The 14,060-nt window shown below is 32.1% G+C and overlaps 1 protein-coding gene across 1 annotated transcript; it reads right to left on the bottom strand.

The window, feature by feature from the left end:
* Nucleotides 1–9,521, bottom strand: LOC123662336. The gene is made up of 7 exons (XM_045597189.1): nucleotides 9,382–9,521; nucleotides 5,544–9,159; nucleotides 4,634–4,825; nucleotides 3,266–3,385; nucleotides 2,839–3,096; nucleotides 1,491–1,679; nucleotides 1–183 (listed from the first exon to the last, which is right to left on the bottom strand). Exons 1-7 carry the CDS (start codon nucleotides 9,504–9,506, stop codon nucleotides 106–108), a joined length of 4,578 nt encoding a protein of 1,525 aa, XP_045453145.1. The 5' UTR covers nucleotides 9,507–9,521; the 3' UTR covers nucleotides 1–105.
* Nucleotides 9,522–14,060: the final 4,539 nt, after the last annotated feature.

Below are 14,060 nucleotides of genomic sequence, written 5' to 3'. Positions count from 1 at the left end.
TAACCCATTAAAACTATTTATTTTATGCAATGTTACAGCGAGAAGAAAAAAATATACGAAACTATAAAATATAACAGTGCGTGATCCACACAGATCGGTAGAAAATTAAAGTATCATTTCTTGTAATATACAAAGAGGTATCTTCCATATGTACAGACTTCTGTCCTTGTAGCCGGCAATTATCTGTAACAATATGTTTATATTGTAGTCACTAAACTAGACTAATATTATAAAAGGAACGAATAGTATAACAAGAAATATTTGATTTTTTGTTTATTTGTAATAATATCAACTTAAAAAGAAGTAGGCCGATTTAAAATATTCTTTCACCAGTGAAACACTACTTTATCCCTGAGTGACATAACGGAACAGTCAACAAAGTGTAGCCGGAAAGCTAGCAATAATATAAGACTATAATTTAATACAAAACTTTTAGTCTGTAACTTAAGTTAAATTGATCTATTTATATTAGATGAATTACCAATAAATAAATAGAACAATTTTATTGACAATTTTTGTATCTAAAAGTTTATAGTGAATTTTACTACCCGTTTTTATCTTATCTTAAATATAAAGTGAATCGTAGAAATGGATCAATTATCGTCATAAGAGTGAAATAATGTATAGTAGAAGCAATAAGAAAAAAACAAATTATATGTACATAAAAACCTAGCTGTCTTGGGTACGCAACAATTTGAGAAAAACATATTTACTTATCTCAAAACAACTCTACGGGGCGTACAAACAGTAACGCAATTCGGGGGAGGGAAGCGTCTTGAAAGCGTTACGGCGCGTGACACGACCGGGATGGGGTTTCAAATAATGCGCTACGTAACATTTTTTTTTATTTGAGTAAAACGCTACGAACGTTAAATCTAAGGACAGCAACGTATTTCTCTCGTCGGAAATCCCTCGAATGTAACTTAAGCAAATTTTTAATAAAAAAAGAAAACGAGTGTTTAGTGACTTTTCAATACTTTGAGCAATATAAGTTTTAGGTAAGAATGGGTTACGTAGTTACGTTGGGGGGGGGAGGGGGAATGGACGTGGGTCAAAAATCTTTGGTGGGAGGATCAAAAACTTTCAAACTCCGTACTCAGTACATACCAACGTCGCCACCATATCCTTCCTTTTTATCGTTAATGACAATGTTGGTATATGTATCATTTTAAGGTACAGCATAAGTTTATAATAGACTTTACTGTGTACCATTTATCGCCTGCATTTGTTAAAAATCTAAAACTACATCTAATTAATACTGCTTAGTATTGTGTTCTTGTGGCGAGTAAGTAGACCAGAGCTTCTGAGCGGGTGGGTATTGAGGGGGTAAGGTCGTTGCACTTGCGATCTTTCTAGTGTTGCACACCTTTATAAGCAACGGTAAACATTTACCATCAGGTGAACCGTACGCTTCTGTGGCGACCCAGTTGTACAAGACACACATAGCTGAAGACAGCGCGGGGCACGTCCCGCTACAGAGCTACCCTCACCTTGCCGCCGACGACGGCCAGCGACAGCAGCATGAGGCTGGGCCCGCGCACCTGCGCGAAGGGCCGCGCCTCGCCCTCGCGGTACACGTACACGCAGCCGTCGTAGCAGCCCGCGAACACCAGCCCGCCGCTCGCGCGCAGGCACACCGCGCCCTTACCCCCCTCGTGCGTGCCCACGTGACCGCCGCTCTGCAAAACGCAACGTTACCTTGTACTACCCGGGTCTGTTACACCGGTTACAAAGCTGTAGACTCTTGTCTACTTAAACTGATACATGTACTAGCTTAGGCACTTTCGCACACTCACTCATACACACACTTACACTCACACATACACTAACTAACTCAAATATACTTGATTTATTCAGCATCTTATGCTTTATTATTTTTTAAGATTGTATCTGTTGTAAATATGTCTACCCCTTCTTATAGAACTTGTGCCAAAATTATATTGTAGCAGGGAGGTTGGCTGATCATCCTTAACACAGATTATATCTATAATCCATATAGGATGATCAGTCTGAACTCAAAAATTTTGTGTATTTAACTTATGCATAAGTGATTTTTGTAATTGTTACCATTTGTTTAAAATGTTTATTTTTAAATAGAGCTATTATTATTATTATTATTACTACCGGTGATTGACGAAGTTTAACATGCAAATGTGTTACTATTTATGGGATTTTAACTTTGAGGTAGGGCACTGCAGGAAACGTCCTGGTCGACATCTGGAGCAGTCCGACTGGGGAAGTACCTCGTCCTCATATACAACTAGGTCGGTATGTAAAAAAAAACTGCGATCCTTCTGTCTAATGAGCGTGTAAGAACGGCTATAATTTGCAATCAAAGGGAAGTGTTTGCAGAGCTATCGTGCCAGAGTAGCTCGTATATTACGACAAATAAAATTAAAAAGGGTCTAGGAATTATTTTTTCACATATAACATGAACGGTTGTGGTTAGATAAAAAAAACCCTTACCTTGGAAACAATTAACAGTGTGTGTAATGTTAAAAAAGTGACGTAATAATTGAAAACAGATAATTTTGTTTAAAGTTTTTTGGTCTGTTTGAACTAACAAATGGATAATAATTTGAATAACAAATTAAACTGTACATAAAGTAACATAAAATGAATTGAAAACATGTTTTGCACATATTCTCATAATTTTTATTAAAAATGACCGAATAAATAAAATACAAAAAAAGTAGCATATTTATAAACAAGAAATACCATTATTCTTTCTTTTTATAACAGATTAGAAAATCAATATTGGAATGAATATAGTTTAAGTAAATAGTAACAAATTCCTTTTATGTTATAGCTAGTGTGTATTGTTAAAACTAAGTTTACCGTATAATCAAAGACGTGTATCTGATGACTGCTGGTGCCACAGTACACCTTGCCATCTTCATATAGTAGAGTATAAACTGTCATTTTTGGTCCATACAGTGTCCTCAAAAGCAGACCAGTTTGAGCGTCTTTTATAGTAACATTCTCAGACCTAGCTGCTACAAGGAGAACCTTACGCGGACCTTCTTTCATTGCTCTCAGGGCCAAGATGGACTGGTCAGAAAACTTTACGGTGCTAACTGGTATGAGCATGTTGTTCTGAAATTAAAATTATATATTTTTTTACATTTATATATTTTTATATAATTTAATATAAGATAAATTTCTCATACATGTATTTCCAATAAAATGTTATTTTACTTATTGTTGCTAACGAAAATTATTTTAATAATACTAAAAATATATTGTGATTATAAAAAGTACATACTTTACACTCAAATTGGAGAACAAATCCTGTTCTCGTACCAACAAACACAGTGTCCCAAGCACGATCCATTGTTTGTATGGGACTCAGCACATTGCATTCAGGTCCTTTTTCTATTCCCGTCTAAAGAAAAAATATCTTAAGTTATAAAGAGGACTGTTCTTATTATTAAAAATTATATATAGATATACAATAATGATACAATTCTTTGAGATTATTACATTAGTTTTTTGACCATGAAGTAAATATTTCACTGAAATATGAAATGTATAATTTAAAAGAACGAATCAAAATTATAGATATTTTTGTATGTGATTTTACTTTTGTTAATGTTGCAATATTTCAGGCGTAACTAATTTTAGTTGGCGTTACATTTTAATAATTTATATATATATTTTTTGTATTTTCGACTATCCAAACTATCTTTCAGCAATCGAATTTCATGGTTTTATAAAACTAACTTATGCCGCCCTAGACTTTGCATTCATGTTATCCCATCTTATATATAAAAATGAATCGCAAAATGTGTTGCTACGCGCAAAACTCGAGAACGGTTGGACCGATTTCGCTAATTCTTTTTTTAAAATGTTCCTTGAAGTACGAGGATGGTTCTTACGGAGAGAAAAATTCTAAAAAAAAAAAAAAAAATTTAAATTTCCTGAAAAAGTCTAAAAACAACACTTTTCTATACTCCCATACAAAAGATTTGTGATAATACTTAAAAGTCAATTTGAACTTTAATACCATACGATAAAGTTTGTGTTAGGCGATACGAAGTTCGCCGGGTCACCTAGTATGTAATAAAAGGGCCTTCGCTGTTTTATGCATTTTTTTTTTAATTTCAGCACCTATGGATATAGCCTATAGTCTTGGACGACCAGGTCAGACCAGAGCCAGGTTATACAACTAAGTACTAGTTTCTAATTCTATCAGGTTCAAACAAAAATTCAGCTTTATAATATGTGTCTAGATAGTATTGTTTGAAAGGTTTCGGATTTGAAATTTTTCACGGGAGCATGGCAAGTATTCAATTTTATATTTAACTAGCTGACTCGGCAAACGTTGTCTTGCCGCTAAACGCTATTTAAAAATAGTGTTTCGTGGTAGAAGGGTAAAAATTTAGGGTTGTGTATTTTTGACGCCAAATCATAATAAAATAAAAAATAAATAATTTATCAAAAAAAAAAAAAAAATAGTGGTGGACTACCCTTAACTTTTAAGGGGATGAAAAATAGATGTTCGATTCTCAGACCTACCCAATATATACAGACAAAATTTCATGAGAATCGGTCAAGCCGTTTCGGAGGAGTTTAACTACAAACACCGAAGAGAATTTTATATATTAGATTAATTGTTAAATATAGATTTTACCTCTAGATCGTAATAACGTATCCGAGAATCCAAAGAGCCAGTATATACTGTAGTTCCGTATTTCTCCTTAACAATAGTCAAGCAAGTCACCGCAAGATTCGATCCTCGCAAAGTAGTTATGAGCTGTCCTTCGTGACTAAAGTAGTAGACATTACCATCCAAACAAGCCGCTAGGAAATTGTTTTCAACACACTGCAATAAATATTTTATTGAACTTACAAAATTAATGCTAAAATTACATTTTAAACAACATTAAGTTTAAATCTTACTTATATATATATATATATATATATATAATATATATATATATATATATATATATATATATATATATATATTTTAATATTTACGCTCTAAGTTCAAGCAACATAATATAAAATATTAAAATATTAGCGGAGCCTCTGATCCTGTGGGTATGTTGGAACAAAAATAGTACGTGTTATTCTTGATCTTCAGTTTTCTACATATCAAGTTTCATTACAATAGTTTCAGTAATTTTTAAATGAGTAATTCGATCACGATCCAGCCTGTAACATATCACAGCTACGCATAAGCTTCTTTCCCCATGTCGGAGAAGGATCGGAGCTTAATCCACCACGCTGCAGGTTGGCAAACATATTCCCAGCTATGAATTACGATCGCTATCAGATCGCTATCATGTATATGATAACAACCGGAACCGACAGCTTAACGAGCGCTCCGAGGCACAGTGGGGGAGACCCACAAAGACAGACATCCAAACCGGAGAAAAATATATGCACAAATACAACCCAAGCGAGACTTGAACCCGCAAACCGCCGGTTTTTGTTGTGTGGTGTGAAAGAGTAACAAACATACATTTATCCATCTTCACAAACTCTCGCATTTATAATTTAAGAAGTAAGATAACTACAAAAGCTGTGACACTTACTTCAATTGCGAGAACAGCATCACCATTGCCCGTTACGACAATAGAATCACGACGGAGATTTTCGTCTGCGGAATAATCATACATTTTACACTCTCCTCCTTGGCATGCTGCTGGTGCTGTCAGATCTTCCATCGATGACTGACTATTGTCTAATATAATTTCTTCACTGATTGGTACAGATATAGTTTCAGCAATTTCTTTATCATCCAAGCTCTTTACCTCACAGTTGTCACCTACAACTATGTCTTCAGATACGTCTAACATATCAAATTGCATATGATTTGCGACAAATTCAACTATATTATCATTAAGTTGAAGCATTTCTGATTGACTCATTTCTCCATAAACTTCGTTATCCTCTTTTAGAACTTTTTCAGTAGAGATTTCAGATTCTTCGGTTTGTGGTAATTGAACGTAATTACTTAGATCTGTTCTTATTAAAACAACAGAACATTCCTTTAGTTCAATTTCAGGAATGACACTTTTTACGGTTTTTGTTTTCCCAACTCCTTTTGACTTTGCTGTTTTTCGTGCCTTTTTTGCTTTACTTCTTGTTGTTTGTGGAGCTTCCAGATCGTCTAGAGATATAATATCTTCGAGAGGCCTATCATCTGTAATAATTTGTTCTATCAGAGATATATTTGGTGATTTTGCTTTTCTACCTTTCCTTCTGGTAACTGTTGTTGGACTCTCTGATTTGAGTGAATCCTGGTAAGATACTTTTTGGCGTTTGCTTCTTTTTTCCACTTTTGGTGTTTCAACTTGTTCTTCTTGCACAGTTTCTAGAGCTATCTGTTCTAACTCTTCAACAGGTATGTTTGCAAATTCTTCCACAATTACATCTTCACTTAAGTCATCTTGCATTGGTCCATTTTCTTCCTCATTGAAATGATTTACACTTAGTACTGTCATACCCAATGTTTGCAACGGATTCGTGTCTGAATCTTTGGTTTCGATTGAATTGTACAGTTTAAATTTTTCTTGAAGCAAAACTTGTATCTCTAAATCAATTTCTTTCATTCTTTCAAATGCATCAGTTGCTTTTAAACATGGTCTTTCTGGAACTATTGTGTCAGTCTGTACTGCTTTAACAGCGATTTTTTTTGTTTCTGTTTGTGTTTCTTTTACATGTACTTTTCTAATAACTTGTACAGCTACGTGTCTTTTTACTAGTGGCTGAGAGAGTGGTCCCTTTGTTTTAGGAGTATTGTCAATGTTAGTTTTAGGTGCAACAGTTGGAGTCTGAGAAGTGTTTCTATGAGCGTGATGAACATTTATTTTTCGCGGCTGCTCAGTGAACATATCTATTGTCTTCAAAGTAATTTTTGGTTCTGTTTTGGTTTGCCCTTGGCTATTACTATTTACGTTATTATCACTAGTACTCGTTATTTGACTGGATGTTGAATCTTTTCTGGTTTTGGGCTTCTTTTCATTTTCTTTCTTTAAAGTTTCTTTTCTCTTGACATGTTTGTCTGTGTAGTTTTTATCATTTGAACCAACTTTCTTGTTTTCTTTAGATACAGGTTTATCTTCTTCTTTAGAAAAAAATAAATTAAATATTGACTTGGGGGCTTCACAGTTATCAGATGACTTGGATGCACAGTCATTAACATTTATTATTATATTTTTATTTAATATTTGCTTATTTGATTCAGTTTGACACAAGTCAACTTTTTTTCGTTTTTCTTTACGGTGAGAAGGTCTTTGGTCTGTCGACCGCTTGCGAGAGTTAGACGTTGTTGCAGTCTTAATTATAGGTGCAATGTGGATCGATTTTTCATTTTCTTTTGTCATTTCTTTTGACTGTGATTTATTTTTCTCATCTTTACTATCATTAGTACTAGTAACTGGATTACAATTGTTATCTTGTACAAGTAAATTATTAGTAAAATTTTCTGTCTTGGATTGTAAATTATCATCATCTTTTCTCTCATTGAATGATTCACAAGATCTGTTTAATGCATCTGAAGAATTAATTACACCTTGCGTCTGACTACTTAAACTTTCTGTGACTGAGTTTGATTTTTTTTCTGGTGAATAGGTGTCCGATTCCATTTTAATAGTCATTAAATTTTTATTGTATGTGTCTGTAACTTGTGTATGATGTGAGATATCATCTTGTTCTATGAAATCTGGATCAACAGCGACATGATACTGCTTATCTAATTCAGCAAAAGGATCATCTTCTTCTGAAAAATGTTCTGAACTCGTATTGAATAACTGTTGTGATGCTTCAGGCCTTCTTTCATCATCACAGGTATCGGCAATAGATTTATTATAATAAGAAGTTTCTGATGAAGTACAGCCTTCCTCACTGTAGCTATAGCTTTTTCTTCTTGATCTCCTTTCAAATAATGGGTTAGTTTTTTTATATGGAACTTGATTTTCTTCATAAGGTTTATATTTACTTTCACTGGTCTCAGGTTTCATGTATTCAACATTCTCATGATTATAGTCCTTATATGAATATTCATTATTCGAATAGTTGTTAAAATTGTGTAGTTCATTGTGTACCGAGTATGAGTTATCAGTTTCAGCAACATTATAATGTTGATCTTCAAATTCACCAATCTGTAAAACTTTACACAATTCTGCCATTACTATCGGTTTAATGTCCTCAAGTAGTATAGTATCTTGAGGGTCTAAAATACATTGCATTTGTTTCATAAATGTGTCTTCATATATTGTATTATTGTCATTTTGCATAAAGTCGGCACTTGAACTACATAGGGATTTTTCTGCAGCTGACCTCAAATGTCTGTTAAAACTGTTTTGAGACTCAGTAATTAGACTGCTGATTGCATATTCAAATTTATCTGATGAATTTGGGTTGTCCATAAGTTTGTGAATTTTATCTTTGTCCATCTTGAATAACTGATGAACAATTTTATTTTTAATTTTTGCACAGTTTGATTTATCACTATGCTGCTGCCGTTGATACTTTTTAGTGGGACTTTCTTGCTGGTTTAGAGGTTTTGGTGGTATGCTAGTTTTTTCTCCTTGGGAGTGATTATTCTGAAGCACAACTCTGTTTTGGTTATTTTCAAAATTTTCTGATGTAGTCTGTTGTTCATTACGGTTCAACAATCTTTTTCTAATCAAATCAACAGTATCATTTACAGACCTACTGAATGAGAGGGAATTATTAGGATTGTTACCAAAGTGGTCAGAGGCAGGGGGTCTATGACCTGTGTAATCAGCTGAAAGTTTAGTCACTTCATCACTTTCAATACTTTGATTTTTATGAACACTTTGTTGTACATTACTTCCTGTCTGCCATGGGTGTGGGTACGGTTTAACAAATGAATCTCTCAGTTGTGGAATTTGGCGATGATCCACATCTCCCATGCTATTTATGTGAAAATTATCAGTACATATGTCTTTGTAAAAATTTTGTGCATCTTTATATGTATTTTTATGATCATTACTACTGTGTCTTCCCTGTTGCTGCACTGTTGGGATATGTCTTTCTGTATGTTGATGAGTTTGGTGATAACCACTATAGCGATTAATTCTGTATCTATTCCTATCTCCATGCTCTGAAGTACTTTGATCAGGTTTCTCTGAGCGAGCGTAGAATTGTTGTCGCCCTGACCTTGAACTCGGTGGCGGGAATCTGAAATATTTTACTTCTATTACGTATCTTTTCAAGAAATTTTTTACCTAAAATAAAATTAAAAATGTAAATTTACAAACTCATATAAGTATAATGTTTACAAAACAATGCTAATTAGATTACTAATATTTTTTATAAAGTACAAGGTAAGCATTTTTGAAATTTGACATATAAGTTGCTAAGATTATTTTAATTTGATATTAGATAATTTATACTATTAACCTCGGTGGATCGAATAAGCCATAACTTCTTGAGGATCTAAAATGAGGATTGCCGCCGTTCCGAGGTCTGTAATGCCTCGGATTTTCATTGCGCCATCCGCCTATAACATTATGACCTCGCCGCATGATGTCACTGTTACTTCATAATATAACTCGATTATAACAATTACATAAATATTGTTTCACTTTAGTATATGCAATGTTAGTTTATAATGTTTTCACAAAATCTCATTACTACAAAACAAACAAGTTAGATCAATTTAGTTCGTGTTTTGTACTCTGTTTGACATTTGATTACAGATACTTATAAATGTCTAATATGCAAAAATCCTATTAGTCAATAACTCAATTGGAAAATGAAAAAAGAAAGGTTTTGTTGTCCTATTGGATAATTGGATTGATATAAAAGTCAACAATTTTAATTATAAGAAAAGATTTGATCTCTATTTACGATTGATACTTCTTTTAAAATGGTCTTAGATTCGAACCTAGGTCGATCTTCCGAGCTGATAAAAGAATGAAAAATACTTTATAATAAATTTAGTACAGTATTAGATAATATATTAAAAATGGGTTTCCTAAAAAATCCTGGACTGACTATTTTTAATTATTTAAAAAAAATAATTGAAAGATAATAAGAAATTTTTAATCTGTCTTGATAGTCCGACAATGGTGTGACCAAGAAGCTTATAAGCTTCATGGGTGTGACCATGGAATTAGTATGTACTACGTACAACTGGAAGGCTTACTGGTAAAATCCTTTTAAATAAAATTGACCTCTATTTTTAAAGCGATATCGTTGTTTTTAGAATATTCAAATACACAGTCAAAAATCTCGGGCTCGAGAGAGAATAATTTAAGCTTCGTTGTGTCTCATTCGCACGATTGCCATATAAAATATTTAATTCCTTTAATATAATAAGATTGTGTAAGAAATGAAAATGAAAACGTACTTATTTGCATAATATGATAAACTTATGAGAGTACCGCATATGTACTAAAACAAATTACTTTCGCTTACAGGTTTACTTATTAAAAACAAAGATATTTCTCACAATAGCACCGTAGGTAATTTGTAAATATAATAAATTTATTACTAGCAATACCGGTAAATATGGTTGTCAAGTGTGTCAAATGCATGGAGCATAGAGAATTCTCTATGCTCCATGGTCAAATGTGTACCTATCTGACAAACTTTGAAAATAGGGTAAACACACTAAATGTAAAAACAAGACCTAACAAAACAGTTTTTTTCTAGATTGCCTTCGAATGCCGAAATAAGAAGAAAATGGTTTGATCTTATTCTTATTGATATCTCCTTTTTCAGAACTCATTTTAGTTTCCGCAAAAACATTTCGGGCTAGCTTAATCATGTGAGGTGGGTCCAATAAACAATATCCAGGGTGAGTTTGCATAAAGTGCACATATCAAAATCAGGGAAACTACACCCTATTTCATCGATGAAAAAATTATCAAAAAAAAAAAAAAAAAATTCTATTTGATTTTTTATGAATATTTTAAAATTTTTAATTGACGCGACGTCACGATGGAGTAAATTTTATAATGCTTGCTAATAATAGACTATGCTCATAAAGTAAAAATATCTTAGAAAATTAATGCTATAAATTTAGAATAAAAAAGAATTTGATGAAATTCTGTTTTTTTTTTCATCATTTTTACAATAATGTTAAAATTTCTTAAAACATCGTCCCGATAACCCTACTTTTTTTAATTTTAAGTTATTCTACATGGTATTAGCTTTCTAAAAGTATTTTTTTTTTCTGTTTGTTGGTGTTGTGCACTTTATGCAGAATCACCCTGTACTTAATAATTTTCTTCTTTGCCTTCTCAAAGTAGAAGGACGTAGAGACAATTGGCTGAAGATGTTTGTTTCGCAATCGCAAGTGTACAGCAACTCTTTTACGATTAAGGCTGCGAAACTATGGAATAGCCTACCTGGAAATGTTCGTCATTCTGATTCGTTATCAATTTTTAAACTTATACAAACATTACCTATCGCTTTAAATGTTTTTTTAAATATTATTTTGTGATATGCATTTATGCACTTATGTTGTATGTGTATGTATGTATGTATGCATGTGTGTGTGTGTGTGTGTATGTATGTATGTATTTATGTATGTATGTATGTATGTATGTATGTGTGTGTGTGCGTGCGTGTGTATGTATGTATGTATGTGTGGATGTATGTATTTTGTGTATGTTGTAAGTATTTAATTATAATAATAATTATCATGATTTTGTATATTTATCTTATTCTTCTGTAAGTGTATGTATATATGTTTTTATGTATTTATAATTCTATTTATATTTATCTACTTTTGCATAATCCCGCACTTTGATTTATAATCTCCTTTTACCTGAGGTTGTCTGGAAGAGATTGATTAAAGCAATAAGACCGCCTTTGCATGCTGTCATTGTAACTACTTTTTGTTTAATTTTATTTCTGTTCTGTTGTTTTTTTTTTTTCTTTTTTTTTTACTACGTAAAAGTGTTTGATTGTATGTATGCAAGAACTAATAATTAAATAAGGATGAGGAATGCACACATAATTAGATGTCTTAGATGATGGCTTTTGCAGAATAAAAATACAAAGTGAGAGCAAAAGATTTTACATCATCACTAAGTCTAAACTTTTATGCCATTGCTATCTATGTGGTATACTTTAATATTATATGGGATAGCGTTAAAAATGTATTTATTTATGAATTTACACTTTTTGCACACCAACACAAAAGTAACATAAGTTTAATGAGGTTAAAGAAATAATAAATTTGCATTAGTTACATATACATACATACACATATACATACAAATACACCTACACAAATACACACATATACACGTACAAAAATACCTACATAAACACATAATAATTTGATAACAAAAGAAAAATACATACACAGAGAAAAAAATAAATTATGTATGTGTATGTATGTTATTAATGTACAGGATGAAATTGATATTCAGAAATATTCATAATATGAAATAAAACCTTTACAATGTTTTACAATGAAAGAATGACATTTGCAATATTTTGTAAGGATTTTTTTGCACTCAACATAGAAAAAAAAGAAATTAAAATCAATTAATAACAAAAAACAAATTAATAACAAATCGCTTTACGGTAACATTATTTAACAAATTATAATTCGTGAAAATTTAAAATATAGATAAAGAACATGACCTATTTTATCACTCATGCTGTTTATTCACTTATACTCATTCGCCTCTAAAAATATTATGACCACATCCCTATTTGCCTTTTAAAAATATATATTGAAATGTCATATTCAAAAATATTAGTTAAATATGTACGCTCGAAATTCGTATTTTAGTTGTTTTTATGTGTTTTAAATGATAAATTGATATTTGTTTTAGGTGAAATAAATAGTAAATGGAGTTTTACAAATGTCCGTAAACTAATGTGTTGTGAAAGTAAGTGATAAACGCGGAAAAAACGTGAATTACGATTGACAGGGGCTTGTTTACCAAATAAGACTCTTCCAAAAAACGGAATATATTGTCTATTTTTTTATTTGTAAACGTACAAACATCCTTGCAACATGCCTACAACATGCTTCCGTTCCTAACATGTTCCTAAAACATGTTCTTAGCGCAATCAAACCCTCAAAGAGTGATAGACATAGATAGCTGTTTATAACATGTGTTGTTGTCGGTGCGAACCTGGGGTTAGATACTATATATTCTATTTTTTTGTAATAGTCCTAAATAGTAAACAAATATGGCGTACTTCCAACCACAGACAATAGAGTAATATTGTAAGTATAGTAAAGTGACACAAAGAGCAAAAGAATGAACAATATTAATAAGCCGACGAATATAAAATTCATTTATATTCAAATATTTAACGCTAACATATGCTAAAATTATCTCAAAACTTTATAATTTATTGAATATTTTTGCTAACAATTAATAGAGGTACAGAATTACGAAATATATATATATATATATATATATATATATATATATATATATATATATATATTAATCGAGCATCGAGCATAAAAGGCAACAAATTTATATTTCGTCCCCTCGTCTGTGACGCGTCCCATTATAGGACACGGTAATTTTTGCCGCATCTGTGGAGCGTCCTTTCATGGGACTCGACACAGCGGTGATCTCATTGTTTAGTTTTAAATATTTTTTGTCGTGTATGTAGGTTTTACTCTATCGCACTCAGCAAAGATCGTATTAGAATGAAATTTCTCTCACTCTGACATGCGATTTAGAACGTCTGTGGAACAAAAAAATTTGAAATTTGTCATTTTAAACTGTGGTCAGTTCAGTCAGCGATTGCCGCGAATCCGCTTGTTTTCCCTGAACTTTCTTCAATTCTTTCTGATTTCAACTGAAATAACCATGGAACAGTAAGTAATATTTTATTTTATTTACTCATATTGATATATTCTTTACTTTTTAAGACAAAAACAGCCTTAGAACCAACGTCCAAGTAACTTTACAAATCTGTACGTGGATTTCGTTTTGTCATATTTAATCTAAAAAATATTAAAACTCTAAAGTATCTGCGTGATTAGGTCACAAATATATTGAACTACAATCTAATATTTCCAAAATACATGTAATCTAGTCGAAAATTCAAAATTACCCACCTCAAAGACATGAAGACGCTCAAAGTCC

This window comes from Melitaea cinxia, chromosome 18 (assembly GCF_905220565.1).
Source record: "Melitaea cinxia chromosome 18, ilMelCinx1.1, whole genome shotgun sequence".
NCBI classification, from domain to species: domain Eukaryota; kingdom Metazoa; phylum Arthropoda; class Insecta; order Lepidoptera; family Nymphalidae; genus Melitaea; species Melitaea cinxia.
This window is presented reverse-complemented; position numbering and strand designations above follow the sequence as displayed.

What these genes read in the sequence shown, in the direction of transcription:
- LOC123662336 (XM_045597189.1), bottom strand. Translation starts at nt 9,506, where the DNA reads ATGCGGCGAGGTCATAATGTTATAGGCGGATGGCGCAATGAAAATCCG. An exon ending in TACGTTATTACGATCTAGAG is followed by an intron (nt 3,386 to 4,633) that starts GTAAAATCTATA and finishes TTTTTTCTTTAG; the next exon opens with ACGGGAATAGAAAAAGGACC. An exon ending in TTCTCCAATTTGAGTGTAAA is followed by an intron (nt 3,097 to 3,265) that starts GTATGTACTTTT and finishes TTTTAATTTCAG; the next exon opens with AACAACATGCTCATACCAGT.